The sequence below is a fragment of the Leptosomus discolor genome, chromosome 2, assembly GCF_034619465.1.
Source record: "Leptosomus discolor isolate bLepDis1 chromosome 2, bLepDis1.hap2, whole genome shotgun sequence".
NCBI lineage: Eukaryota > Metazoa > Chordata > Aves > Leptosomiformes > Leptosomidae > Leptosomus > Leptosomus discolor.
The window spans coordinates 104226055-104253111 of NC_141392.1; the positions used below are offsets into that span (position 1 = coordinate 104226055).

At 36.4% G+C, this 27057-nt stretch overlaps 1 protein-coding gene across 1 annotated transcript in view; it reads right to left on the reverse strand.

Annotated features, from left to right (window-relative positions):
- Positions 1 to 27057, reverse strand: part of MYOM2 (myomesin 2) — a 72471-nt gene that overhangs the window by 6750 nt on the left and 38664 nt on the right. Inside the window, exons 19-32 of the mRNA XM_086460469.1 lie at positions 24535 to 24661; positions 20036 to 20214; positions 19748 to 19862; positions 18998 to 19154; positions 18787 to 18893; positions 16846 to 16890; positions 16243 to 16379; positions 12459 to 12603; positions 12287 to 12346; positions 10711 to 10778; positions 6840 to 6953; positions 5391 to 5478; positions 2468 to 2506; positions 1689 to 1794 (exon numbers count right to left, since the gene is read on the reverse strand). Of these exons, the coding sequence (XP_086316595.1) occupies positions 1689 to 1794; positions 2468 to 2506; positions 5391 to 5478; positions 6840 to 6953; positions 10711 to 10778; positions 12287 to 12346; positions 12459 to 12603; positions 16243 to 16379; positions 16846 to 16890; positions 18787 to 18893; positions 18998 to 19154; positions 19748 to 19862; positions 20036 to 20214; positions 24535 to 24661 (1487 nt within the window). The remainder of the gene's footprint in view (positions 1 to 1688; positions 1795 to 2467; positions 2507 to 5390; positions 5479 to 6839; positions 6954 to 10710; positions 10779 to 12286; positions 12347 to 12458; positions 12604 to 16242; positions 16380 to 16845; positions 16891 to 18786; positions 18894 to 18997; positions 19155 to 19747; positions 19863 to 20035; positions 20215 to 24534; positions 24662 to 27057) is intronic.

Below are 27057 nucleotides of genomic sequence, written 5' to 3' on the forward strand. Positions count from 1 at the left end.
TGGCTTCATAGCTAGAGAGTTACTTTGATGGGGAAAAGGAATTTTTACTATTTCTTTTTCTGTAAAATCACTACATTGAGTTCAGCATACCAAAATGGGTACCTGGACATTAGCAAATATTGCATATAATATTCCCCACTGTGCCATGAAGTAGATGATGCGTGCTGGCTTTAGGACTTACGTTCCCTGCTATGCAGCATAGTGGATAATTCCAAGCTAGCTAGAAATTTACACGGTATGTTTCATGAAGTGCAGACCACTGTAAAAAAAACCAGATTGTCTAGCCTTTCATCTTTTCCAAGAAAATATTTGCTAGTACCCCATTTACAAGAGCAGGGAGGTTTGGAGAGGCTGCGGAAGGCTGGTTGGTTTGGTTGGTTTTGTCTTTGTTTTAGCTTTAAAAACTCTGGCTTATAATCATTTTAGTCATGGAAGAATTGAAATTTTATTTTATTTGTTCAAAATCTGTATTCAATAATCTTCAAAGCAATCAATGTGTAAGACGTTATAAAATCTGAAATATTAAGACAGGAGGAGGTGTCTATATGTAAATACAAATATCCGCACTGATATTTCCATATGAGCCATGTAGCATTCTCTAGTTTTATACTTCTATGAACTGGATGTTGGAATGGACTAAGTCACTTTTAAAACTCAAGCAGATATAGTAAAAGGCAGAGGCAAAAAATAGTCTTTCTTTTCCTTTCCATCATATTAGCACCACCTTTACTGAAAGAAGGAGCAGAACCTACTGAATACAAAGCTTGAGTTATGCCTACAGCTGCACACCCTTGCAGAATTTTTCTCAAGCTCGCTCAACCTGATGATCACTGACAATTTTCTCATGTTCCTGCTTCGTAGAAATCAAGGGCTAGACAGCACTGCAAAACTAGGACAACATGCTGATAAACCAGCCTCTTCCTGTCCAAGTCAGACCCTTGGAAAAGTGAAAGTTGAAACCACAAGGAGAGTTTTTAAATCCTTCCAAACCTTACCTGCAGTTTCAAACAAATAAGGGCCTGACATAGCGAAGTATTTGAACACACATTTACCTGTAAATACACAGATGAATAAAATGCCTCCGAAGTCAAAGGTTAATGTAACATAAGGATGGAAAACTAATGTGAACTTTAAAGCTCATTTCTGGTCATATTCTCAGCTCTGAGGGCTATTCTAAAGTATTCTGTGCCCTGTTGAATATCTTTTCAAAGATGACCAGAATTAAAATATTTTAGGTTACTTAAGACTGAATATGTTTGGAAAAAAAAATCCTATCTTAATACAGGCTTTTATTAAACTGTGAGAACGGATGCTTGATATTCACCTAGTACTGGAGGAGAATTTCATCCATTTAAAGACAAGGGCAGAGCTGAACAGAAAAGTATGCTCACATGTTTTGATATCTTTGAACCAACCAGATAGTATAGTGGAAGACAAAGGTTCTTGTGTTGAACAAGAGGCTGGAATAGCCTGTAGACTCTTTTTTCCTGACTGTTACAGCCCTCCTGATAGGTGTTGGACAAGTCTGTTAATATTTCTTGTACTGTATGTACTATCTATGTGAAAAGAGGATATGATGTGCTGGAAAGACAAATTCATTGATGCAGTCCAGATACTAAATGAATGGCACAGAACAGTAAACAGTAAATCACAAAGATGGTATTTTTTCTCAAAATTGAAAAATCTACCTGTGAGACCAGTTGACTTTCATTTCTTCATTGTAGTACTTCAAGAAACACTGGAGCCTTATTCCTTCCTCAGTGCAAAGGATCTTCAGTGGAGAGGCTGACTTACCTAAGTAAAACAGAATATAAGCAGATCAAACAGGATAGTGGAATGAACAGGAACCAGTCAAAGTGACTACTTGTACTGTCAGGACAAAAAAACCTCAAGATCTGGGCCATGATTCTCAACTACCACGAAGAGACAGCTCTTGCCTCTCAAAGATCTGCTGGTTTTATGTCAGGTGAAAGTTCAGTATGATTTTATGGTTTTATTGTCATACACAAACATTGCGACTAGCAAGATCCATTGTGAAATAATAGTCTCGTCATGTAATAGCCGTGAAACAGTAGTGTCATGATTCTAATTGCACAAAAAAATTATCTTGTGCAACCCCTGTTCTCTCAGTGGAATGACTCCCAACTTCTCACTGGGAGCAGGATCAGAATCTCGTTCTCTCTGTATCATGGTTCACTTACGAATGGGAAGCAGGAAGAAAATTATTGCTACAACATTGCCACAGTATCTAAACCAAACAAGCCAGGTGGAATAACGCTTTGTTCCCTTTTAATAGTGTCAATTAGCAAGGTCAACTGCCTTTTCAGAAACTTGATAGCACATCCCTAATAATATAAGCATCATGACTCTCAGAGTTTTCCCACTCATAATAAAAATTGTCTGCCTCAGGCTCAGATGACTTTAATATGAAAAACCTACATGAAAATCCAAGACAGCATTTACTTACCACTGACTCCGCTCAATGCCAGAATTATATCATCATACACTGAAGAGAAAAGAAAAAAAGAAAAAAAAAGTACCATCAAAATTCAATCAGAATATAGCTTTGTTATGTTCTGTTTAATCAAAGCAATATGGGAAATCTTCGCATCCTCAGGCAAAGAAAAACATTAAATTTGCAACAGGTGTATGGGACAAATGGGAGACTGTCTGTGTACAGCATATGAATTCTGTGCTTTGTCACTCAGTATCTCCTCTGTGTGTGGAGTCAGCTGTCTGCTGTCAAATCTTTGTATCCCTCAAGCCAGAAACAATGAAAGGTCATTAAAATTGGATAGTTCACGTTCAAAGGAGAGTTCAGGGGAAAGAGAAATTATCACATTCTAGGCGAAAAGAGTTTTCACCTGCTCTCTGTAGAATGGCATTTGTCAAATGCAAACACCTTCAAAAGCAAGTGAAAGAAACTAGATGTCATATCAAGCTTTTGAAATATCATAGAACTGGTGGATTTGCAGAAGGGGACAACCCTGGAGACCAGCGCAGAAGAGCAGGAAAATCTTTAATAGCAGAAGAATCCTATTCAGTGTCACCATGTAAAATGGAAAGAGAAAGAAAGAAGCACCATAATCTGAAGAATGCATATTCAAGGATGAAGAATGCATATTCAAGGCTGAAGAATTTTTATGAATAGGGAAGACAGAGAAATTAATGAAGTTCAGAAAATACTACTTGTATATTTGGTCTGTATTGATCTGTATCTGCACATTTTTTGTCTCTGCTAAAATATATCGTGACTCTATTCCATAACCCTCTGCAAACTCCAGTATGCTTCAACGGACATGTTGACATGAGGACATGAATTGCATACTACATATACATTACATTACACATGTCTGGGAAAGTGGGATTATATCACCCACACTGTCTCAATCAGATGTTTTTGTCTGAAAGAGTAATGGGCAGAATTTATGCAAAGGAAAAATGCCTGGGACTATCAAGTGATGTTACAGCTTTCTGAGGTAAACCACAGCTTAAGAACTCAGTCTGATATTAATCTTTTCCTCTTATTTCAGGTACTTCCCTGACCTGCTGAAAGAAAATATTAAGACCTTTGGTAAACTGAGTTAATTTTTGGATGTCTTTCTCCCTCTATTAGGACCCAGCAAAAAATAGTCATTATTTGAGTCAAATGTCTGCATGCAGGTGGGATGAATCCAGGCTCACTTTGGCCTAGTTGGTAGGACCTAAGCAAAGAATCCCAGGGAAGCTCTCTCTACCAAAGTTGAGTAAAAATCATTTATGTTGGCAACAGATCAATCTTCGCTATAAACTCAGAAGTAAATTAACCCTTTTTTTACTGGACAAATTTGAATATACACAGAATTACAATAGCTCACTGTTATGTCTGCTAACATATGAAACTTTATTTAAATGCCTATCACCAGTGCATTTTAGACGAGATTCTTTTACCCTTATTTGCATTTATCTTCATTTGGATGCCAATGCACACTGAGCTTGAACTAACCTGCCCCATACAATACGCAGTCTTCCAGGGCCCCATTCATGCTAAACTTCCCTGTTTATCCTTCACTCTGCAAGGCTAACTCCACCATTTAGGAGACCCACTGTTTGTTTTAACACTGTAGTTCTTGTGGTTTTGCTGGTTGACATTTTCAAGCCTCCAAGACCCACAGAATTAGACACTGAATTCTCTAAATAGGCATTTCACTGTACATTTCCAGCACAGCACACACCTGATGTATAGTCTCTGGAATATGCAAAGACCCCTGACTATATGATGGAGAACTACTGTACATTTTGTTTATTCCAGTGGTCGGGATACCCCTTACTTGAAAATCCATAGACTAAGGGAATGATATATCAGAGGACAGGAAGGGAGGAGGTAGTTAATGAGGATATATTGGATAGTGTGGGACCTGAGCATGAGAAAAATGGTATGGAATAAGGGGTGGATATTGTACTGGGTTTGGCTGGGATAGAGTTAATTTTCTTCATAGAAGCTTGTATGGTGCTGTGTTTTGGATTTGTGACTAAAACAGTGCTGATAACACAGGGACGTCTTAGCTATTGCTCAGCAGTGCTTGCTCGTCATGAAGGCCTTTTATTTCTGTTCCTCAGACTGCTCCACCAGCAGGTAGGCTGGGGGTGCACAAGAAGTTGTGAGGGGACACAGACAGGACAGTTGACCCAAACTGACCAAAGGGATATCCCACACCATATGATGTCGTGCTTAGCAATAACAGCTGAGGGGAAGGAGGAAGGAGGGGGGGATGTTCAGTGTCATGACACTGGTCTTCCCCAGTAACCATTACATGTGATGGATCCCTGCTGTCCTGCAGACAGCTGAACACCTGTCTGCCGATGGGAAGCAGTGAATGAATTCCTTGTTTTGCTTTACTTGTGTGCACAGCTTTTGCTTTATCTATTAAACTGTCTTTATCTCAACCCACAAGTTTTCTTACTTTTCCCCTTCCAATTCTCTCCCTCATCCCACCAAGGGGGAGTGAGTGAGTGGCTGTGTAGGGCTGAGCTGCCTATTGGAGTTAACTCACAGAACAGCTTTACAATTTATCAAAATGACTCTTAGCCCCCACTAACAGTCCCACATTCTTAACAAATTTGAAAGAAAGCGTTCTACAAAAGATCTCACATAAAAAGGCGTGTCTGTCTGATTAGAAACTTATTTCATTTCTCGCCTGTCAGAGTGCTAGAGATTAATCATTACAATGCCCAGTGTTGCCCCTCCTAAACTGGTGATCTGCAGTTCAAGCCTCTATAACATAAGAATAGAACTAAAATGCAAATGACTCCAAAAATGTTTGCTAACTTGCCATTTGCAAGGATAGATCTTTGACACCCCTTAAGAGCATATGAAGATCGTTATTTCAATATAGCAAACTGAATGTTACCTTTTCCTGATAATTCCAGAGTAGATACATCATGACCTCTATCATCTGATAGTGTTGCCTTATAAACTCCTTCATCTTTGCGAGACAGCTACAAGGAAAACACAAGATGTTTACTGACAAACTTGATAATAGTACAACATTTGCTCAACCCGTGCATGATTTTCCAAATCAAACAACATATATTGTACCACATTCTGGTTAAATAATCTTACCAGAGATGAGATGGAAACTATGAATGGCTTGTACGTGATTTTTTATGGAGATGTAGTTAATTCTTAAGCCTAAAACGTATTCTGATTTCAGTCCAAAACTGCCTTGACAAACCATGTTGTTTCTCTTGTTCCAAAAAGACAAATAGGATTGATCCTGGTCAGTAGAACTTACAAGTAGTGTAGCAAGATGTAACAGAGTGTAATTTCCACCCACACAAACTTTAGAAATGCAATTTTTCTTCAGCCACTTTTTTGAATCAATCTATGTAAAGGATAACAACAGATCTCTATCCTTTAACTGTCCAAATGTCAGCTCAGTAGTTTTTATTCAAGCAGTGACTGTAGTGAAATTATATCTATGCTGAGTAAATAATGAATTCATAACCCTTGGAGAGCTTACATTCTAAAATCTAACACAGAGACACTGCATTAAAGTCTGTAGGGGTTTTTGTTTGGGGTGTTTTAATTTATTTTAAAACCTGAAGGAAAAAGTGTAAATAATTATCTACAGATTGGAGGTTATTTAATTGAGTCTTAGACTTATACAAGTCCACAGGCAAGTAAATCGTAGTAGAAGCATCACGTAATTGAATGACAAGTAACAAGAGCAATTCAAGACAAGCAGAAACCGCCCTCCCCTAAAAAAGTCTACTCATGAAAAATTAAACCACTGGAAAGTCAGTATCCTCTTGCAAGTGAAATGAAGGAAGGAAATTAGGAGAATATGAAACCAATAAATAAAACAAATAAATAAATTAAATGGAAAGTTCATTATGCTGAAAGAAGAAAAACTCAATGCAGGGAAGTTTTGGCACTTGACGAAGTCAGCAACTATGCAAACTAAGGTTTCATACACAAGTTAGGTTATCCTGTTTGCATAAAGATAAATCTTAAGAAGCCATGTACCTCAAACATATTCATTTTAGGCAATAAAACTGAAACAGTGTCAGAAATGAGGTGCTTGAACAAATTGAAAAATTAAGGAGCAGTAAGAAGGAACAAGATAGAGTTCACCTAAGGACGCTGAAGCAACTTAAGCATGAGCTTTCTGAGCTAACAAAAATAGATACTCTTTTACTTTAGTATTAGTTACTCACCAGCTAACTGAAGGGTAGAAAATACAGTTTTTCTTAAAACAGTTCATAGAAATCACGATAGCTTGTTTAGTGCTCTGCATGGCAAATCTATAGTGTGTCAAGCAGAAGCTGTCATTTCTAAACAGTAGGTGATACTGTACCCTGGGAATACTGAGGTGACATTCTCCTTTCTGCAGATCAGGCACCTCATCAATGTCAATCCCAGAACCATCCATATACCACTTGAAAACAGTCTCCTTCTTTGTGTTCGCAACCTGCACGACAGAAAAGGTGCATAAGCATGGCTATGTCCTGAAGACAGGTATTGCACTGTAGGTAGTCACACAGATACTTTCAACATAAAATGCCAGTTTTTATTATAACACGTCAAATAAAGTTAAGTAAAAGAACAATTTCAACCAAGTCCTACCAAGCAAATCTTAGTTCTGCAGTATTTATTTGCAGCACAGAACTGGTCAGAAGTATACAGCTTACAGCTTCAGAGCCCTGGCAAATCCTTAAAGACAACCCTGCCAATCTCTTCCCTTAAAGGGTTTTGCATCCTTGCTATGTGGTTGTAGTTTGTCTAGAGATATCTGTGAGAAGTATCTTTGAAATTAGGGCTGCTGAACTCTCTTATCTTTCTGTGTTTGCCATGTGTCTCCAGAGAGCTATAACACAGAACTTAGGCCTTATCATAGAGAATCTTCAGCCAATTTTCAGATTTACCCCAGCTATATAAGCAATGTATTTCAGTGCTAAGTTACAGAGAGCAACTCAAATTACTATTCTGAAAGCTTTTGAGACTTCAAAATTGTGAGCTTCACCAGAAATCCTTTTTTTCAACTATATTGTGTCCTATGTGAAGTACAAAGGCTTGAGGAATCTTACAAATTGCAGTCTCTCCCAACACAAAGGGGCTTAACAACACAATGCAAATGCAGAGAAGTTCCTTGAAAGGCAGAACTGCTGTAGTAGCAGCTGCTCATCTAAACAATGCATAAATAGACCACAGCTATGCTTCAAGTACTGCTATAATTTTGAAAAATACATTGTGTATTGGTGATGCTTAAAATATCACTGGATGGATGATCTCAAACTATGAATTCAAAGAAGCCCAGCTCTTTTTAGAAACCCTGGCGATATATTTTATTTTTTTCCCTCTCAGAAACACCATGGTTTATTTGACATCACTTTCCCCATACCCTTCTAAAAATTACAAAAATGCAATGGTATTTCCATGTGTAGTCTGAATTCCTAGTCAGCATGGCTTTGGTAGAAGGACAGAGCTGGCAGGACATTTCTCAGTCCCCAGGCAGTTGCTTTAAAAAGCCTCCTTAAAAAAGAACTGAACAAATGGATAGAGGGCAGCCCAGAAGTTAATACAGATCTGCAATAATTTTCAAGTGGCTTGCTTGGGGGAAAAAACATGCACCAATTTCTAACCCTTTCACATTAGAGAAGTCATTCCATAGATGAACAGCTCTACAGAGGTGACTAGACAAATAGGAGGGCCTCCTATACCAATTCCTGGACATCTCTATAAAACCTGCTCAAATTAATCACATATATTGCTGCTTAATAACCAGTGTCATTGCTATGGATCTCTGACAGAGTATGTGAGATCACAACCTGGCCCAAAGCAATGCCTTGCTTGAGAAAAATGAGCAACATTTTACATTTACCAGTAACTACAAAGTGGCTATTCCTGTAGTCATATGACGTGAGTGGCAATTTTATTTGAACAAAGTCTGAAGGAACAAGCCTTTAATGCTTTTCAACAATTTTTCATCAAAGACTGTTAGCACTTAATCTGACAACAAATAGACTGAGTTTCAGACACATGCAATTTGCAGTGCCAAAGTTATTTCATGTTGACATTTACTATGAAAATTTACCTTTTTCGCTGTTTAGCCACACATTAAAATCTCACTTTTAACAGACACAGTACAAATAAGGGTCAAAGTTATTCAAGAGCAGGTAGCTTCTGAATGTTGTGAAATTTGGAACTACTTGAAGAAAAATTATAGTAGATGCTGGCAGATGAAGAAAAATAAACACACAATAAAAAGAAAATGCCATCAAATTATCATCCAGGTGGACCAACATGTCCTGCTGGCATGCAGTGGCTACAATACCAAGAACTAGGTCATCAATCCCAGCTATTTCAGAATTAAATACTAAGTCAATCAAAAGACAATCAGATCTAATCACATAGAAAATAAGTGGTACATGAGGTAATGTGTATTACTTTTGATATACTCTTTTATAACACAATCCATATTTATTCATTTTTACTGTTATGGACTTGGATCATACAGTCAGTCCTCCACCCTACACAACCAGCTTCCAGTTGGCCTGGTTTCCTAACTCCCCTATTTCATGCCATGGCCTTCATGAAAATCAAGGCAAAAAGCCCTCTCTTACAGGTACTTCCTTCACATTATCCCAGGCTCTTTCAAGAGGTAAAAACACCCATGACGATTATTTTTGCACTAAACAGAGCCTAGAAGAGACCTGGGCCAAGTGTTATGATACAGCCTAGGGAGACAGAGATTGTTCTTTGGATGTTTTTACTACCACAGAAATAGCCCAGGGCAGCCACACTTCTACCTTGAATGTCAGGTATCTGAAGTTCATAGCACAAATCCAGGCTTTATTGTTCAAACTCTTCCTATGTACAAATACCAGTTAAACAGGCATAAACAACAGTACTGTATGAACCTAATGGCTAGTCACATATTAACAGTAAGAAATATTATAAGGTCAGTGGCATAGTTAAAATGATGAGTGTGCAAACAGCCCACATCCTAGATTTCATTTACATAAAATGTTCTGACCTTATGAACAAAAAGTACACTGGTGAAAAGCATATAATCAGACGCTCAGCCTTTCACAGTTTCAGTGATATAAACAAACTCGACAGTCAATGAAAAAAAGGATAATTTCAGATTAATTTGTACAGAATTAACACTGGTATAACTGGTTCAGCAACATTTAATTCCCCACGTGCATGAAAGGATAAGTAGGGTTCATGCCTGAGGCAAAAGCATGTCGAGATTATAAAGTACTCCAGTTATGCAGCTCAGTACCAACAAAGGTACCATGTAGCTAATGAGTATTGAGCCCTAAGATGGGGGCACACAGAATGGCAGGTTCACCACCCAGGTCAGCTCTGCTGGGAGTAAGTTGAGGTTAAAGGTCTCCTAATTAGTGAGCAGAAAAAAAAAAAAAAAAAAAAGAAGGGAAAAAAATCCCACAAATGCGCATGTAAATTGCTCATAATGAATGATTCAAGTTAGTCTAATTAAAAGCCAAAAACTTCTTCAAGAGAAGTGAATAAAATTAATACAAAAGAGTTTATATTACAGGAAAAGGCAATGAAGAAGAGTTTGATGCCTGTTGAATTCAGTTAACTTAGTTATTCAGACCTCGAATTAGTCAGTCTAGAAGAGTAACAAAAAGAAAATATATCAGTTTAGAATGTCATCTAAAGATGTCAATACCAGAAGTTACCCTGAATTCCATGCACATTAGCATTAGTTAAGATTCAAAAATCATTAGCCAAATATAATAAAAATAATGTTTAATAACTTTAATTCTAGAAGCCTGTGTTGCATATTTGGTTATAGTTGATTAAATAACAGATGTTTTCGTAGAAAAACCTCCAAATCTGAAAACGGGGAGGAAAGAGTTTGATCTGTGGCTTTTTGTGACTATTTTTTGAAGAAAGAAGAAGGACCATTAAGGGATGAATGTTTTGTTTACATTGTTTGTATGGATTAAAATTATAATAAAGAATTAGATCACCTAACACATTTAGAAATGTCGTTTTGTTTTTTTGGTTTAATGAAGACTATTGCTGAAGAGTGGTAAGCCAGAAATTTTTATTTTAAATATTTCTAAGTAATAAAGGAAAAGTTTTCATATGAAACTCTTAATTTTAAAAATATTAAAATCTTTCCTCACATTTTGCTACCTTGATTTTTAATCAACACATTCTAACAAATAATTTCAAGTGTATTTCCTCACCTTACAAGCAAGTAAAACTTCACATTCCTCTGTAACTTTCCAGTACAAAAACTCTGAGAAGTGAGGACCTAGGGAACAAAATTGTCTTAATGCATATGTTGTAGAATGAAGAGTTTCAGAGATCAAATGAAAGAAAGAAAAAGCATGACAACTATAACATCTGTACACTAGAACAATGAGAGGGAACTCTTGAACTACCCATGCACTAGAAGGAAAATCCTGCAGTAAGTTTTTTTATTGACCCAGGTGTCTACAGTATAGCTTAGAAACCTGAGGCTCATCTCTGTTTGTATGGTAATTCACATAGTATTCTAAAATGTAAAATGGTGAGTGAGACAAATTAGTTTGCTAAATATGTTTATGCCCTATTGCCAGCTAAGCATAGGAAAGAAATAGAATAGCTACAAAAAAATGTACAAACAATGTATTTAATGCAAAGGGAACTGAAGAATAAACTAATATACCCAAACACCCAAGTAAATGTTTGAAAGAAAAATCCCATGGCAGACATTATTTGTCGAAGTTATATAAAATTAAAAATATATTAAATATTACAAGAAGAAGAGGAAATATTCCTTTTCCCCACTGAGGTTCCAATCCTACAATTACATATTGTAAAGTAAATTTACTGACACACATAGCCTTTTTTAAAGTTATTGTGGGTACTCATGTCGGTAAATTTAAATGTTTTAATGTCCACAGGATGCGGGCCCATAATTGCAATATCCAGACCTGGGAGGTAGCAAAGTCAACAGGCTTTCAGTTAAATCATTAAGAACTGAAAGATCTTGTGAGTTTATCTGTAAGTAGTATAATTTCTTCCCTAAATCTATTTTTTAAAAAAATAATCCCCCCCAAGTGAAAAAAAGTAGAAAAAAATAGAATTGCATTGCTTATGTAGAGAATCTTACCTATGCTATTGAGAATAAATGCTTTTAATTATTATTGTTACTTTCTTCCTAAAAGTGATGTGCTTGACAGGTGAAAATTACAAACTAGAGCTCAAACTCAATTTTTTAAGGATTTCATGGTGATATGATTCTGAATTAGGTATCCAATACTAATTCCTGCTTTCAACTGAATACAATATTGATAACAAGTACATAACAAAACCTATAACTGTATAGCAACTATGCAATATACATTTAGATCCTGGAATTTTGTCTGGACAGAAACTACAGGACCAGGTTTTCAATCTTCCTTGTCTGAACTATGCTGTCTACTCTTCTGCCATTTATATTGCAGGGACAGTTTGTATGCTTAAAACTAAACATGCTGAAATATTTTGCTGGATCAGAGCCTACAATAGGCACACTTCTCATGAATATTGTGCAAAGATAACCTCTCATAAGGACTCCCGCTTTATTTCTCTACTTAGGAAATTTCTGTCACAACTTGCATGTACCATATGATAATGCTGGAAAATAAGCTCCACCAAGGGTTCAGTGTCTCCTCAAACTGTGCAATATACTCATCTTCTAATGAAATCAATGGAAGTTGGAAGAACTTAGCATTCACCAGGGATGCATCATTAGGTGCAAACTGGGCCCAAAGTCACCAGTCTACTCTGTCTTACCTTGCTTCCTGAGAAATTCCTTTCGCTGGAGTTCAGACTCAGCCAATACTGCTTTGAATGCTAAATTTTAGAAGAAGTAAATGAAAAAAGATTTAGTCACAAAATTACTCAAAGAATAGTTGAAGATCATTTCTTCATCAGAGTCAAAGTTTCAATATTTCAGTGAAATTACCATCTCCAATGAGAACTAGTGAAGACTGGTTCTTGGCCTTTCCATCTTGAATCTGTACTGTGTAGGTACCTTCATTGTCAATTGTAAATCGGTCCATCACCATTTCTATAACACCATTTGAACGGTCACAATTTATTTTATGCCTCTGAAATAAACAAGTAATAACTTCAGTCTACTGTAGCGTAAATTACTTATGATTCCCTATCGAATTAATCATGTTTTATATCCCTGCTCCACAGTCAACCTTTTTCATGTCCTTTTAATTGTAAACTATGGAAACAGGGCTGTGCTTGTATTTACTGTTGTACAAGATCCCTGTGGTGACAGAAACTTCTGTGTGCAACTGCATTTGGAGTCCTCAAGTCATCATAATACAGCTGATTTGGATTTAAAAACAATAGCTTACGGCACTCTGCATGTTTGAAGAAGAGGCTACACAGCCAGCCTTTAGCTGCATTACAGCTTCCAGTTCCACTGGTTTTGCTAGGCTGACGTACTATGGCTAGCAGAGTCCAGAAATAGCTGGAAGTATTATGTTTGAGACACAAATGTGGATCTCCAAATAAAACCACCACAACAAATCCAGAAAGTCATCACTACTAAATATCTCAGACATAAGTGACAGCTCAGTACTGGATCTTATATTCTCACTAAAAAAGTTTATTTACAAAGGGTATAACGATTTGCTTATCCAAGGCTAGGTGTTCTTTTCAAGGAACACTAACGTGCAAGACCATGAGAACACTAATTCGTGCAAAACCAACAAAGCTTCTGGGAACTATAAAGATCAATCAAATCCAGCAAAAGAGAATTAGAATTCTGTCAAAACATCTAGGTATCTACTGAAGTGATAGGCAAAATATCCAAACCACCAAATATTAACTTGAATTCAAAGTTAAATAAGCTTTCCACTGTTTGTGTCCTTTTTGTGTTTGCTTTCTATTAAATATTCCGGAAAGATAAATTATTGGCAGGCATTGTCAAGGAAACAGAAAATTGCAAGCAAATATTAGACAATACTTGCAAAATATGTGTTTTGAATTTCCAGATACTAGTTCAGATACAATCACCTTTTACTAAGTAATATCCTTTTTAACTCGGTAGTAACAGCTATGAGGACTGTGTGTCCCACTAACACTGATGTTGTTTGAATCTCAACTGATAAATTCCTAAAGCAAAGTAAAAATAATCCACAGAAGTTACTTGGTGAATACTTTTAGGTAACCAGTGTGGCCGATGTGGTTACACACTAACTGCTCTGTTCATGATGGTAGAGAAAAGTAAATATCACCATCTAGAAGGAGTTTTATGCGGTAAATTATTATAGACCCTGCTACTGTTAAAAGGAGACATGGTGCCTTATAAACTGAATGTTTTGGTTAATCTTTTTATGGGACTCCGAAACTAGAAAAAGGTACCTAAAGCCACAGGAAGACAAAGTTAAGGAAAGGGGAATAAAGAAGGAAAATTTTAAAAAGTTTGTAAAAATTTCATTTATTAAAGTCTCTGGGACCACTTCCTTAAGTGGAAGAACCTTTTAAGTACTGATCAAAAATTGGTAGGAATGACCCCACGGATATATCAGCTTCAGTTTGAGGGACACCTCCTGGCCCGCCTCAAGAACAGATTCACTGTTTTACAGACAAGAAGCCTGGAAGACTAGTGTAGACATAGTCAAGATATTTAGCATTCATTCCTAGTACTTTCAAATGTACAAATAGTACTAATTTAAATCTTAACAGGGTAACTAAAGAATGAAGAAAGAGAAAAGGTAATGTAATTAACAAAGAAGTAGCCAACAGACTGATAAGGATAACAATTTATTAAATAAATGACTTAGAGGGAAAAGACTAAGGTATAACATTTATATAAAATAACAGGGGAAAATACTCATATAATTTGTATATGCATTTTCCTATATATAGTTCAAAGAAAGATATAATGTCAAAGAATAAGACAAGATTTAATTAATCAGGAAATTAAGTAGAACAATTACTTATGTAAGTGTTCACCTGTAGGAGTTGAGAAGATAGGCCAGGTAGGTTAAAAAGAGAAGTTAAAACTTCACCAAACTGTCAAAAAATGTAAATTCAAATTCTCGCTTACAGTCTCTCGCCCACAGAGGTCAAGGACAACACTTGCATTCGTTTCATGAGTTCTCAGGGAGAATATTGAGATTTGCCAGAAGCAGAAAAAGAAGAGCAAGATATATGTTTTACTCTGATCCTCTATCACACTTCTGGATTTTTTTTTTTATTTCTAGCTTTTGGGTAAAGGGAAAAAATATTAAAAGATTAAAATGACAGCTGATTAAATGGGGCCCCGTTCATTCCATTCTCAGATTATTTTTAAATCGTATCGAAACCATTCCCTGTTAGGACCTAGAAGGAAAAATTTGTCACTTCAGCCTTTGTCAAGAATGGGACTACAATTCACCAGCATAACGGTCTATTGAACATGTTCAGTGACTGTAGCCCAGTCTCCAGGCAGGTTTTAGAGTGTAATTAGGCTTCTAACTATTGCCATTATGGAGCAAGATGAAGTTCAGTGATTTTATGGGCACCATAAATACTAGACTTTTATGTGACTTTCCACAAAAATATCATCAGTCTCCAAACATAAATGTCACCTGTGGGTTACTAATTAAAGAGGTGAAATAATGCAGTTCCACTTCAAGACTCTGTCTCATATCAACACTTCCAAAACATATGCGAACTAAAAATAGCTCGTTCTGTTCCATTAACATTGCCAAGACAGAATATTGTCATTTCTATACATCCTAGTCACTAATATTCTGGTTTTCAGTGCCGTAGTTTATTACTTCTTAAAGCAAGAAAAAAAGAGGCATTTTACTCAGAAACACTTCTTCTTGCACTTGTCAATATCTAATTAAAGTAAATGCTCTTTGCTTTTCTATGGTATAAAAATGCTGATAAGCTTCTCTGGCCAAAACTAGGCTTTGCATCCTCAAGAATAAACTGAACCTTTCAAACAGCTGCACTGGAGGTGGATTCCTTACAGGAAAAGATATTTCTAGTGTTGTACTTTATGCCCAGTAGATGAACCATACTCCAGCCCTGCAAAGGCATGAACTTGCTTTCTTCTCAGCCCAGTCTGACCACTTTTTTGTGTCCCTTCCTATAAAAGATCTTCCTAGAGCTACAAAAACGCAGGAAGCTGACAGCGTGCCCTTTCATCTCCACATAGCCATTGAACGCCCATTTGGTGTCTAGGCCAAATTTAAAAAAAAAATAAAATCTAAAGTGACACCATCTAAAAGTTTTATATCTATGGCCATTGTTGCATTGTCACATGTTTCCCACATTACATGTAAAACTAGTAGCAGTAGCCTCAGAAGGTCTCTAGGAACAACATGTCTTGCTGGTTTGGAGTCCAAAACTGTACTTGAAGCAACTTTTTTGTCTTCAGCTGTTTTCCTAAAATATTTGTGCTCTACTTTTAATGAGATGTGTTTAATACTGTTCTGTATCTAGTTTCCCCTTCTCTTTGGCTGTTGGTCCTCTATCTACCCAAAATGAATGTGGACTTCTGAGGGTTAAACTTTGCTCTCTTTTTGTGGTATGAATAGGCTCTCTCTGCAACAGGAATTCTATACTGTAAAAACGGTTCAAGTTAAAGATTGGCATTCCTTTCAGGTATTATCGGACCTTAATACAATGGTTTTAAGCAACTGTAAAACTAGAATACCTATTGATGCATAAAGGTTTAGTAAACAAAACATATATATATATATATATATATATAGTACTCAATATGTACTTACATCACTGTTTTCAACTTCTTTATCATTAATAACAAATCTGAAGGTAGAAGCTGGTGATAAGCTTTCAGCCTGAATCCAGAAACGAACTTCTCCTTTCTCAAGAACCTCATAAGCTAATTCTGATTTCAGAGGTATTGCTGCAGAAAGAAAAGCAATCAAAAGTCAATAACGCATGAATCTTTGTGAGAAAAAGGACTATTGTAGTAAAATATTAGTAGCTCGCTATTTTTTACGGAATGCTGGATATAGAATAAATTTTATGCAGGGAAAAGACATCTAATGCACTGTTTGGTTGATTTTAAAATCAGTTTCTCAAAGGCAGAAGAGGATTTATAGCTTATAGTTTGCACATTGTTTAAGGAATTGACTAGTAGCAACCTATACTCTACTGTCAAAGTTAGAGTTCAAAAGACTTTTAGGCAGTGATGATTTTATTCAATGCAAACTAATATTCTTCTGAATGAATGGAAAGATAAGGAAGCAAGTTGTTCCATGAAAAATGAAGCTGCCGTTGTCTCAGGAAGAACCACTTTCAAACTCAGTCATTCATATGCAATTATATTTCTTCTGGAACTAGCAAGTAGATTCAAATCTTCAACTTACTTGGATTCTTTATTTCGTTGCTTAATGCCATCAAACGTTCAAACTCTGAAATTAAGAAAAATACTAATGTTTTAATTTATTCTGAAAAATACAGTCAGAACACAAGTGTCAAAGAAGGTACATATCAGCATCAGCACATAATGTCCTTAAGTATTATATGTGAAATACCCAGCTCTCTTCAGAATATGAGGACTAAAAAATAAGATTTAAGAAACTTGAAATTCTGATACATAGATTCAGTGAGTGTTCCTATTTCATGCATTTTTCATGCATAGTCTCTTATGCAAAAGAATCTAAACAAGGGATGAAACCTATTTTAATCTCTCTGTGGGATTTAAATGAAAGATGGGAGACAATAGCTTCTAAGTTGTGTGTGAGGTTCCTTTGTCTGCTGACTTCCTTACTGTCACTGTACCAGGAAATCTTGTTTTACTGTGGCAGGAAACAAGATTGAGCACAGGTTAGTCTGAAAAAGGTACAGAAAGTTCTATTTAATGCACTAAATCCCCATGAAGGCTGTCTAGAAATCACTTCATTAGATTTTCATAGTAATAAAGATTTGGAAGATGAACATGACTGCCAATTCCAAATTTACAGATACCGTAAAGACTAGAGGAAATTACATGGTTGAGGATTCAGCAAAATCACAGGAGAACTTATAGCATTTGAGGAAGTAAAAGTGCAGCAAAATAATTGTTTTCAGTGCTAAGATGCAAAATCTGACACTTGGGCAGGGATACAGTACAGATAAAAGTGTAATTTAGAGTGACAGATACGATCAGGGAAGACATGGGTTAAGTGTGGGTTGGAAAACAGCTTTGGTGCTCTTCTACAAAAGACCTTCAAAGGTAGGACCAATGGTGACAAGACCTACAGACAGGTTTCAGAGAGATGCTTCAAAATTAAGCCAAAGAGAAGTTTTCATGATCAAACACATTTCAGTCTTTTCCTACAGTATTCATCGGAAAGTTAAAAATTATACAAGTTTAGCTTCCTTAGAAGAAGCAAATATTGATAATGAATAAGAGTCTGCATATATGGTCCATGTCCTGGAGAACCATATTTTTTGTGGCTGCACAGGGATTTCTTCTCAGCACCTACTTTGAATGGGAGGTTTGACATGGTTCTCACTGTGATAAAAGGCCTGCCTATCACATTCAAACTCAATCTCATCTCCTCTCCTTAAATGGAACTGGGCGTAGCAATTACTGCCTGTGGACTGGGAAAGCACCAAAGTAATTTTTGTGCTACTTAAAAATAGCAGTCCCCTACTTTGCCTTTCACCTCAGCACCTCTCAATGGTAAATGAAGGTCAGACCGAAGCAAATTCATTGCAAGTCTGGTGAAACAAAAGGGCTATGATGAATTAAAGCAAAACTAATCTAGATTTAAGCCAAAGGATAATTTAACCAGATACATTCAGATCTTGTTAAAGCAACATCCTTTGTCTCACATTCTTCTCACCAATTCTCTGGATTCAGTTATATGAAACTATACCTACAGCCTCAAGGTCTGTCTCTATATTACAGCTAACAGAGAACCAATTATTGTAAGATGTGAAAGTCTATAAAGTCAAAGCACAGCAAAAGTGGCATACTAGAGAAAGAGGTTCACAAAACAGTGTAAAAGCAACATTTTCAGACATTTAACTGGAAGTGTAACAGATATTTGCAAACAGCATTTTAGTTCCAGCATAAAGAATACAATTCTAATTGGGCATATTCTTTACCTTTTTTTTAAAAAAAGAAAATATTGACAACTTTCATTATTGTGATAATCAGAAAAATAAATAATCACACAAAGCCTGTCGTGTGGTCTTTTTTGTTTTTCCTTAATGCATAGGAAAGAATGTGAGAGTTGTGGGGTTCTTTTTTATTGGACAATTTTGAGTGCAGTTGAGGTGATAAAACGAAGAAAGGCTTGAGATGGTAAGGACCTTACCTTCGTCATCCATAACGAAGCTGGATGAAACCCCGTCTGTGTCACTAACTGAGACAGAGTAAGTTCCCAAGTCTGATTTATCAGGATTTTTGAAGTACAGCTTAGAACTATAATCATCAATAAAGAAGGATATAATTAGCAGAGTTTCTCATGTTATTGAGACCTGTAACATAAAAAACTTCTAATAATTTGATAGACTGGCATGACTTACTGAGTTCCTTCTGTTTCAATCTTAAATTTATCAGAATCATCAATCTCCTCATACGATTTACCCCACGCAAAATGAGATGCGTCTGTGGCTTCTTTGCACTCAAAAGCCAGGTAAATATTGCCCTCGTCATCCACTCCAGAAAAGATTTCTTTCGTTCCTGCAGAACAGGAATCAAGTCAAATGTCAAGGCTGCATTTTTCTTTCAAACTGCAATTCAGAAATTACTAAAGCCCGTGTAAATTATGTCCATCTTCACTAACAGATACTGATCTTGCTTGCAGATCTTCATGCATGTTTATGTCACATGCTGACTTAGCATCACATACTAGCAAGATTCTTACTCTACACAAAAAAATGCTATACTAAAAATAATTAATGATTATTGAGAAATGAATCTATGAAATAAAACTGAATATGAGAAGATATGAATAATTTAAGTAAATTAATTTTATTATTAATCTTGAGGTTTTAATAAATGTGTAGTCATACTTCTTTTTGCTCACAGCAAGTAACACCTTTGTTTATGAGAATAAAAACTAAAATAACTAGTTATCAAATATTTCCTGCAGTAAAGCAAAAAGTCTTGACAGTACACCTGTATCCACATGAATTTTTTCTTTAAGTTTTAAGGCTAAGAGCTTCTTAACTCTTGAAATACTTGTCTGTGCTACAATATCAAATCAGATTGATTAAATTCACTTCTAAGTATTTCAGTATTGTAGAAGCAAAGAAGATAAAACAGGTCATTACCTGGCCGTGCCTCAACAAGCACTGGTTCAGATATCTCAGATGACTTGCCTACCCCAGCATCATTCACTGCACGAACTTTAAAAACATAGGTGTGACCTTCATGTAAATCAGTGACCTTGAACAAGATAAAGAACACAGCCAATTTAAAAAACAATCTAAAGTCTTTTGTTTACTTATATGAAGATGTTAACAGAAGCCCAAGTTCAAACATGCATCTTTATTGTACTCAATCAATCAGATGTTTTTAGAACTCAGTTTGGAATTAAACCTAACTGATGAAAGTGTTACCTTAAAATAGCGCTTTGAAGTAGGTTTTTCATTAGCAGTGATCCAGTCTTCTGTATCTACTTCCTTATAGTCCACTAAATACCCAGTAATAGGGCTTTTGCCTTCATACACAGGAGCTTTCCACAAAAGAACCAGTGATGTATTTCTAACTTCACAAATCGTGAGATCATATGCAGGACCTAAAATAATTCAAGTATTGGAAGTTCACTTCAATATAATAAAGTTTTGCAAACACCCTATAGAGGCCAAAATGCGCTACTTTAATTGTGTTCTGGCTGTGCTTGCTTTCAAAAATCTTGTCCTTCACAATAAACCTAGTATGTGTGGTATTTAGGTCATTTTCCCCTTATGGCTGTATAGAGCAATACCTGCTTTATGCAGTAAGTGACATTAGTATTCTGATGCACACATTCTTAGCTAGAACTCGGTAACTCCATTTTAAGGGAAAGTTATTCATGTGGAAAATCCATGCAGTTTAAAATTTTGCAACAACAGAGGTTTCTTGTCTATTATTTAATTCAGCAGCCCCACATCAAAGTTGCTTCACTGAGCCTGTCTCAGGTTCATAATTTAGCATCAAGATTTTTATTTTTTGTTGGTGTACAAACCCACTGGCACCAGTGGACTTTGGGTCAGGCTTCTCATTCCCTGACAGAAGAATTTTTCATTGTGAGGTGGATAACAATAGCCAATAAGAACTTCTTAAGAGGATATTTGTTAGAACTATTTAGACCTGAAATATCCTGATGCTCTGTGAATAAGTAAGAGTCTATACCTTTGCAGCTATCAGGTTATATTCTCCATACTCTACTTTCCTTCTCCTTCCCTTAACTGTTCTAGTGCCATTCAGTTTAACTTACCGTGTTTCTTTTTTACTATACTCTTGATATTTATTTATACCAGTATACTATAAAGGCATAATCATATCCATTTCCTATCGTGATGAAAACATCCATGACAGAATACTGATATTCCACCAAACTATGTAGCTGGAAGCTTGCTTCTTGTGCTTTAAATTTGGAGTAAGGAAACATGAAAGTATCTGAGACTTAGGGATTTTCTCAGTGTTATTGGTTTGGCGTAATTCAAGATATTACTTTTCCCTACAACACATCTCACTATTCAAAATAAAGAAGAGTAGAAAACCATTGCAAATAAACCTGATTGCTAATCCAGACTACATGAAGTTAACCAGTGATGAACGAGCAAGAAATTTGTAAAGGATGATGTTCACCAAATATACAGCAAAAACCAGTAGAAAAGTGTTTCTCAGTATTGGATAAGCACATTTCAGAAAAGAAACATGTAAGTATCTGTTGCAGACCTTATGAGGATAAATACTAGGTTTCTCATGGAAAGACCGCAATTTTCAAGAAGCCCAGAGCCTTCTCTCAGGGGTCTTAAAAAATCCCAACCTAAATGTCTGTATACCCACAGATCATTAAAATTCCACTGGCAGATGCAGCTGCTAGAAATCTGGACAGTAGAAGAAAATGTCTAATGAAGTATGTTCTATTCTGAGGATTCTGAGACCACAGATGTTTCATTTTTTTTTTAAGTCATGTAAAATAATTCATTAGCTATCATTGCTAACTCACAGAATCTCACAGAGATACCTAAGACTGGAGTTCTGCAAAAGGATGAAATAATTATGGGCTCTGGGCAAGGAATCCATCACTCATGCTGGAAATCCTGCAAGGGGTTTTAGCCTTTCTAAGGAAACCTCCCTTCCATATCAAAAAGGTGGAAGAATATTTCATTGACACTGGGAGTATATTGCAGTCATATTACATTAATCTTCAGCACCTTTAGCAAGTCAGGGAAGAGGGTCAGCCTCTTTCTCCCAGCCTTAAGTCTCAATTATTTCATTTCATTATTGCTAAGACATTGTTTTAAAAGGCTTGTGAAATATTTTAACAGGTTTGGCGATTTGGAGGGAGGATGAGGAGGCTGTTTATTTGTGGTGGTTTGTTTTAGAAGGAATACAATACTCTCTGTTCAACTAGTTTCATAATGAGAAGAATGTAATTAGCCAAGGAGCAGAAAGGTCAGATTGTTCACTATGAAAACGGAAATTTCACTCTCTTCATTTCCTGAAAGTGCCTTTTATTTTATTTCTTTATATATCATTTAAAATGAAGGATAATCTTCACGTGTTTACACACTAAGCAATTTCATTGACATTTTGAAAACACTGTAGAGAGTATAAGTCACAGATCCTTTCTTTAAGGAAAACACTTGTTCCACTGATGTTGCATTTATACTAAGTATTACAAGATGATAAGAAAATGTAATTAACACATAGGGAGTTAAGGTCAGGAGAATAAACATTTTGTTATTGACAGCTTTGCTATGTCATTAAATCCAGAAGGTAAGATTTATTCACTCATAAGAATTTAGCTAGAAAACGGGGAGGACAACTCTCTGACAAGCAGTTTTGCAGAAAAGAATCTGGGCATTAAAAAGAAGCAAAATTGGAATTTAGCATAACAGTGTAATATTTTTTAAAAAAGACAAAGAGAAGAGGATATGTTAGGAGGCAAATAATTGTAGGAGGTGTGGAGTCACCATTTCGCTGCTCAGTATTGAAAAATCTTTATCTGAAATAATGTCTCCAGTTTGTGCTGTCATTCAAGAAAGACATTAACCAACTAGAAAAAGTTCAAAGAACAGCAAAAAATTGATAATTTAGAGATAAGGAATACATGATCTATAGGGAAGGTTGCATGAACTGCATTTTGTCAACTTAAGGGGAAAGTTAGTGGTCTGATAAAGTGTTTAAACACACAGAAAAGCTGCTGCAAAGAGGAAAAAATAACCTTTGTGTCCTTGGTGGACAGGATGAGAAACAACCAGGCATAAATTGCAGGAAGAAAGATTCAGGAATATTAGAAAAACCTTTAAATTGTGAGAAAATTAAGAATAGGAATAGAACCTGTCCAAAGAACCTGTCCAAAGAACCTGTACTTTTTCACAGGTGGAAGTCTTTAAGGACGGATTAGACAAGCCTCTGTCAATGAGATAGGTATACCTGATCCTGCAAGTGGGCACGTAGTTGAATTAGGTGATATTTGAGACTCTTTCCTAGTAAATTATTCCATAATGTTACTGAATTGTTTCTTGTTCCAGGCAAGATTTACTTTTTACATATAGCATAGAAAAGAAAACTGAAAATTACTGCTGCCTTATGCTAATTATGCATTTTTGAAATCACTAAAAATTCCAGTAGTTTTACAAAAGCAGATTTAGGGGGTTGAATTATTTTCTTAACCGAGAAAATAACCGCGTGAACATTTAGGCATGAAACAGATGTGTGTAGGTGTCAGACAGCTCCTGATGACACAAACAAGTATTAGAATGGATCCTTAATTTCATATCAATGCTCAATGTCATAAATAGAATTCAATTTAACAACACAGCAGTATTTTACAGCATTTTGGGGAAAAGAACGTAGAAATATATTAAAGTCGTAGGTGCCTGTGTTCTCATTATGGGCTGTACTGTGATATGCTTTGTTTAGGCAAATCAGTACCAGACATCAGAAATAGCTTCAGCAAAAGTGTTGCTTGGTATGAGCAAGGGTGTTATGAAATAAGAAGAATGGGCTCTCAAAAACCCTTTCAATGTTTATTTACAGAACTCAGACATTACTGAGGGGAACCAATTCCCTAGCTGTCTAACATTTAGGCACAAATTTATTTGCTCACTGAGGTAGATTAAGGTTTAACTTTCTTTTGCTAGGGGTCCTGAATTCACAATACTTGCTTAACAGTTCTGCAGAGTTAGCATTGCAATTAACAGGCTTCAGCTACATCTACACCGCTAAACTACAGACAACCTAAACACAGGTTAGAGTACTAGCACGCAGTCATTCCTACTGTATGTTTGTTAGCACATTTGTTCTAACACCTGGCTAAAATAATCTCTCAGGTAGCACCTAGGTACAATCTAGGGGAAACATATGAATAAGGGCACATTAGTTGACTTTAGCTGTAAAGTGTGAGCCACACTGTGCTACTTGCCTCTATGTCAAGAAACAGGCCCCTGTTGTATCTTTTTTATGACCAAAGACCATAGTTGTGGAGTCTGAAACTCCAGGAATATTCTTAATAAACTTCAATTATTGTGCAGAAATGCCTGTATTTTACAGGTGGTGAGTGTGAAGTTGAGCTTGTGGGGCTGGGGGTGAAGAGCTGATAGAGATAAAAACATGGCCTAAAGGCTGAAGTCTTTGTACTCTGAGGTAATGTGGACAGTGAAAGAAGGAGACACTCAGCAAACTAAGTAAAGGTCACCCACTTCCCAGGACTTTCAATGTCATCAGTGAGGATGTGGAGTTAGCTTTTAACAGGAGATCTCAGAAGCAATGGCAATCTCAATAGGTGATATGGAGGAAACTAACCAAAAGACATCCAGCAGAGTTTGGCTGGAACATTACACTGACTATATCTTAAGGAGTTTATATTGAATTGAAATTCTTGAGGAACTAATAGACTTACCAGGTTCTGGCATAGTCCAGGCTTTACACTTGAAATGCTCACTGGGATCTGAAGGCTGACCTATTCCAACCAGATTTGCAGCAGCAACTTTGAATTCATAGAAGGCATCTTCTGTCAAATCCTCTACCTTTTTTTGAGAAAACAATTCAATAAATCAATGTATCAATCCAACGTATCATCAAAAGCCATGATTTATATTCTTTCAGTAAATTAAATACTAAAAAATAAGCATTGGTTAATTAATTATCAGGCCTTACTCCTGTGCTGGAATACTGGAAGGATCTAATTAGAAGATTTTACTCTTAATCCAAGCACACTGCAGAGATCTACATTATACTTCTGTGTTTCAACCACATTATCCTAGGAATAACAGCACTCAATGTATTGGCATAAGAGGCTGTAAAAGGTTAGACCAAAGGTCCAGAGAGCCCACTCAGTGAATGACCACTAGCAGATACTATGGGTGAGTGTTCTAACATGAAATACCTTCTTGCATTGCTCATGAATGGCTCTTCATAAGCCATTCACTTACGCAAAAGTTCAAATTGTGTTTGGTCTAAAGAGGTCATAGTGGACTGACCGGGGAAGAAAGGAAAATGACAGGAAATTAACGGAAAAGCCAATCCAATCAGTTCTGCAGTGTGCTGATATAACTCGGAAAAATTCTCTCAGTAATTTTTTTCTGGCTTGTATGTGTCCTTCTCTTAATATTACCTACCATTACAAAGTGAGGCACTGGAAGCACTGGGAAGCACTGGAAGCACTGAAAATGGGATCACCTGTATCCATGCTATACCTCTGGAAATGTCCGTGGTAAATGAAACCTGACTTATCTAACGAGTCCCTCACCACATCACCACCTCAGATTTTGAGGTGAAGGTAGACAAGTTATAAGCTAGAAGCATATAGGAGCTTCTTGACTCCCTGAGTGCCTCATGGTGTCAGCCCTATTCCATCCTTCCAGACCACCTACATATAATAAACAAGTCTTCTACACCACAGTACTCTGAATAATTTTCCCAAAGTTGTGTTTAATCATATGTCTCAAGAGAAAGCGGCAGCTGAGGATAGTACTTCTAGTGGAGACACTGAACAGTTTTAGATTTTCACTAATAAACTATATTCTCTGGGAACATGTAAGATAAAAAAGGATTTTGATGTGACTTTTTTAATGGCAACAAACTGTGGTAGGATGGTCACAAACATATGACAGCATAGCATCAAATACAAAAGCAAAGCAAACAACGTAAACTAGGAAAAGCCAGGCACTGATAATATTTAGACAGAATTTCCTGATGATAGAGAGCTATATAGTGTGATTCACAAGAAAGAATAACAGATAAGCCTGTAAAAATGGTTTTGAAATCCCAGGTTATTAAGGGAGTGAATCTTTGTGGGGTTCCCATTGTGTTATTTAATCAGAGAGGGTTAAACCTTTAGTGATTTCCTGGTGCTGTGCTGTATATCTCAGGGCCTTCTCTGCTTGCAGTATGTCATAAAACATTCTGTGCTACTAAAAGCTGCCTTGCTTTTGTTTCCCATCAGTATTCAGGATTCCAGTCATTCAAACTAATGTATGAAGATGCACTTTCAGGCACAAATACATTTACTGGCAGGACTGAACTTAAATATCAAATTAATTAAACTCTGAGTGGTTTTCCTTAATTTACATTACTTATTTGTTTACAAATGCATTAAAAATGAAAATATCTGGAAAGCATTGCTTAGTATTGCCTTTTCATGCCTATCCTACCTGCCCTTTTTTATTTCTCAACATCCATGCTCCATCTGCTATGTCACAGATGCCAGTTATAAACTCACTCACAAGCATACATACACCTGAGTATTGCTGGCTGCCTTCTGTGCACGAAACGTTCTTCCTGAGCTCATCTGCAGCATTTTCTACTTTAGTGTCAAATATCTGCTAAAGACTTATTTCTGCACTGAGGTTTACAGAAAAAATGCTGACTTGTGGAAATAATTTTAGGAAGCATTTGGGAATAAAATCTGATTGTTTAACTTAATTTAACATGCGTCAGATTGATTAATTGCTTGCTATATTCTATCTTCCTAACCTTTCCTCATGGCAGTTCACATCACAATTTTCCTCCTTTAAGAAACATTGAATACATTGTAAGTGCAACCAGAAGTAATTTATTTCAAAACTAAAATCATCTCTCTGGTACTCTGGAAAGGAGGCAATGAGGCATAATGCTAGGTTTATTAATACACTTCTCTTTCCACCTAAAGGCAGATTTTGAGAATAAGAACAGGGACAGTTACATTTGTTCCCAGCCCATCTCCACTTCATTTACAAGTCTCCAGTTCTACAGACAGCATGGTCATCTGTCCTGCTAAATGCTTTCATCCTTTCTCTGCACGTTATTACAGTGGTGATACATATAGTGCTCATTAATGAATATAGTTTACGAAGCATTTTATAGGTCATCTTTTTTGTGATAAATGTGCTTCACACCTTTTTCCTCAAAAATTTCCATATCTGAATGGCCTTATCGGTCTTAG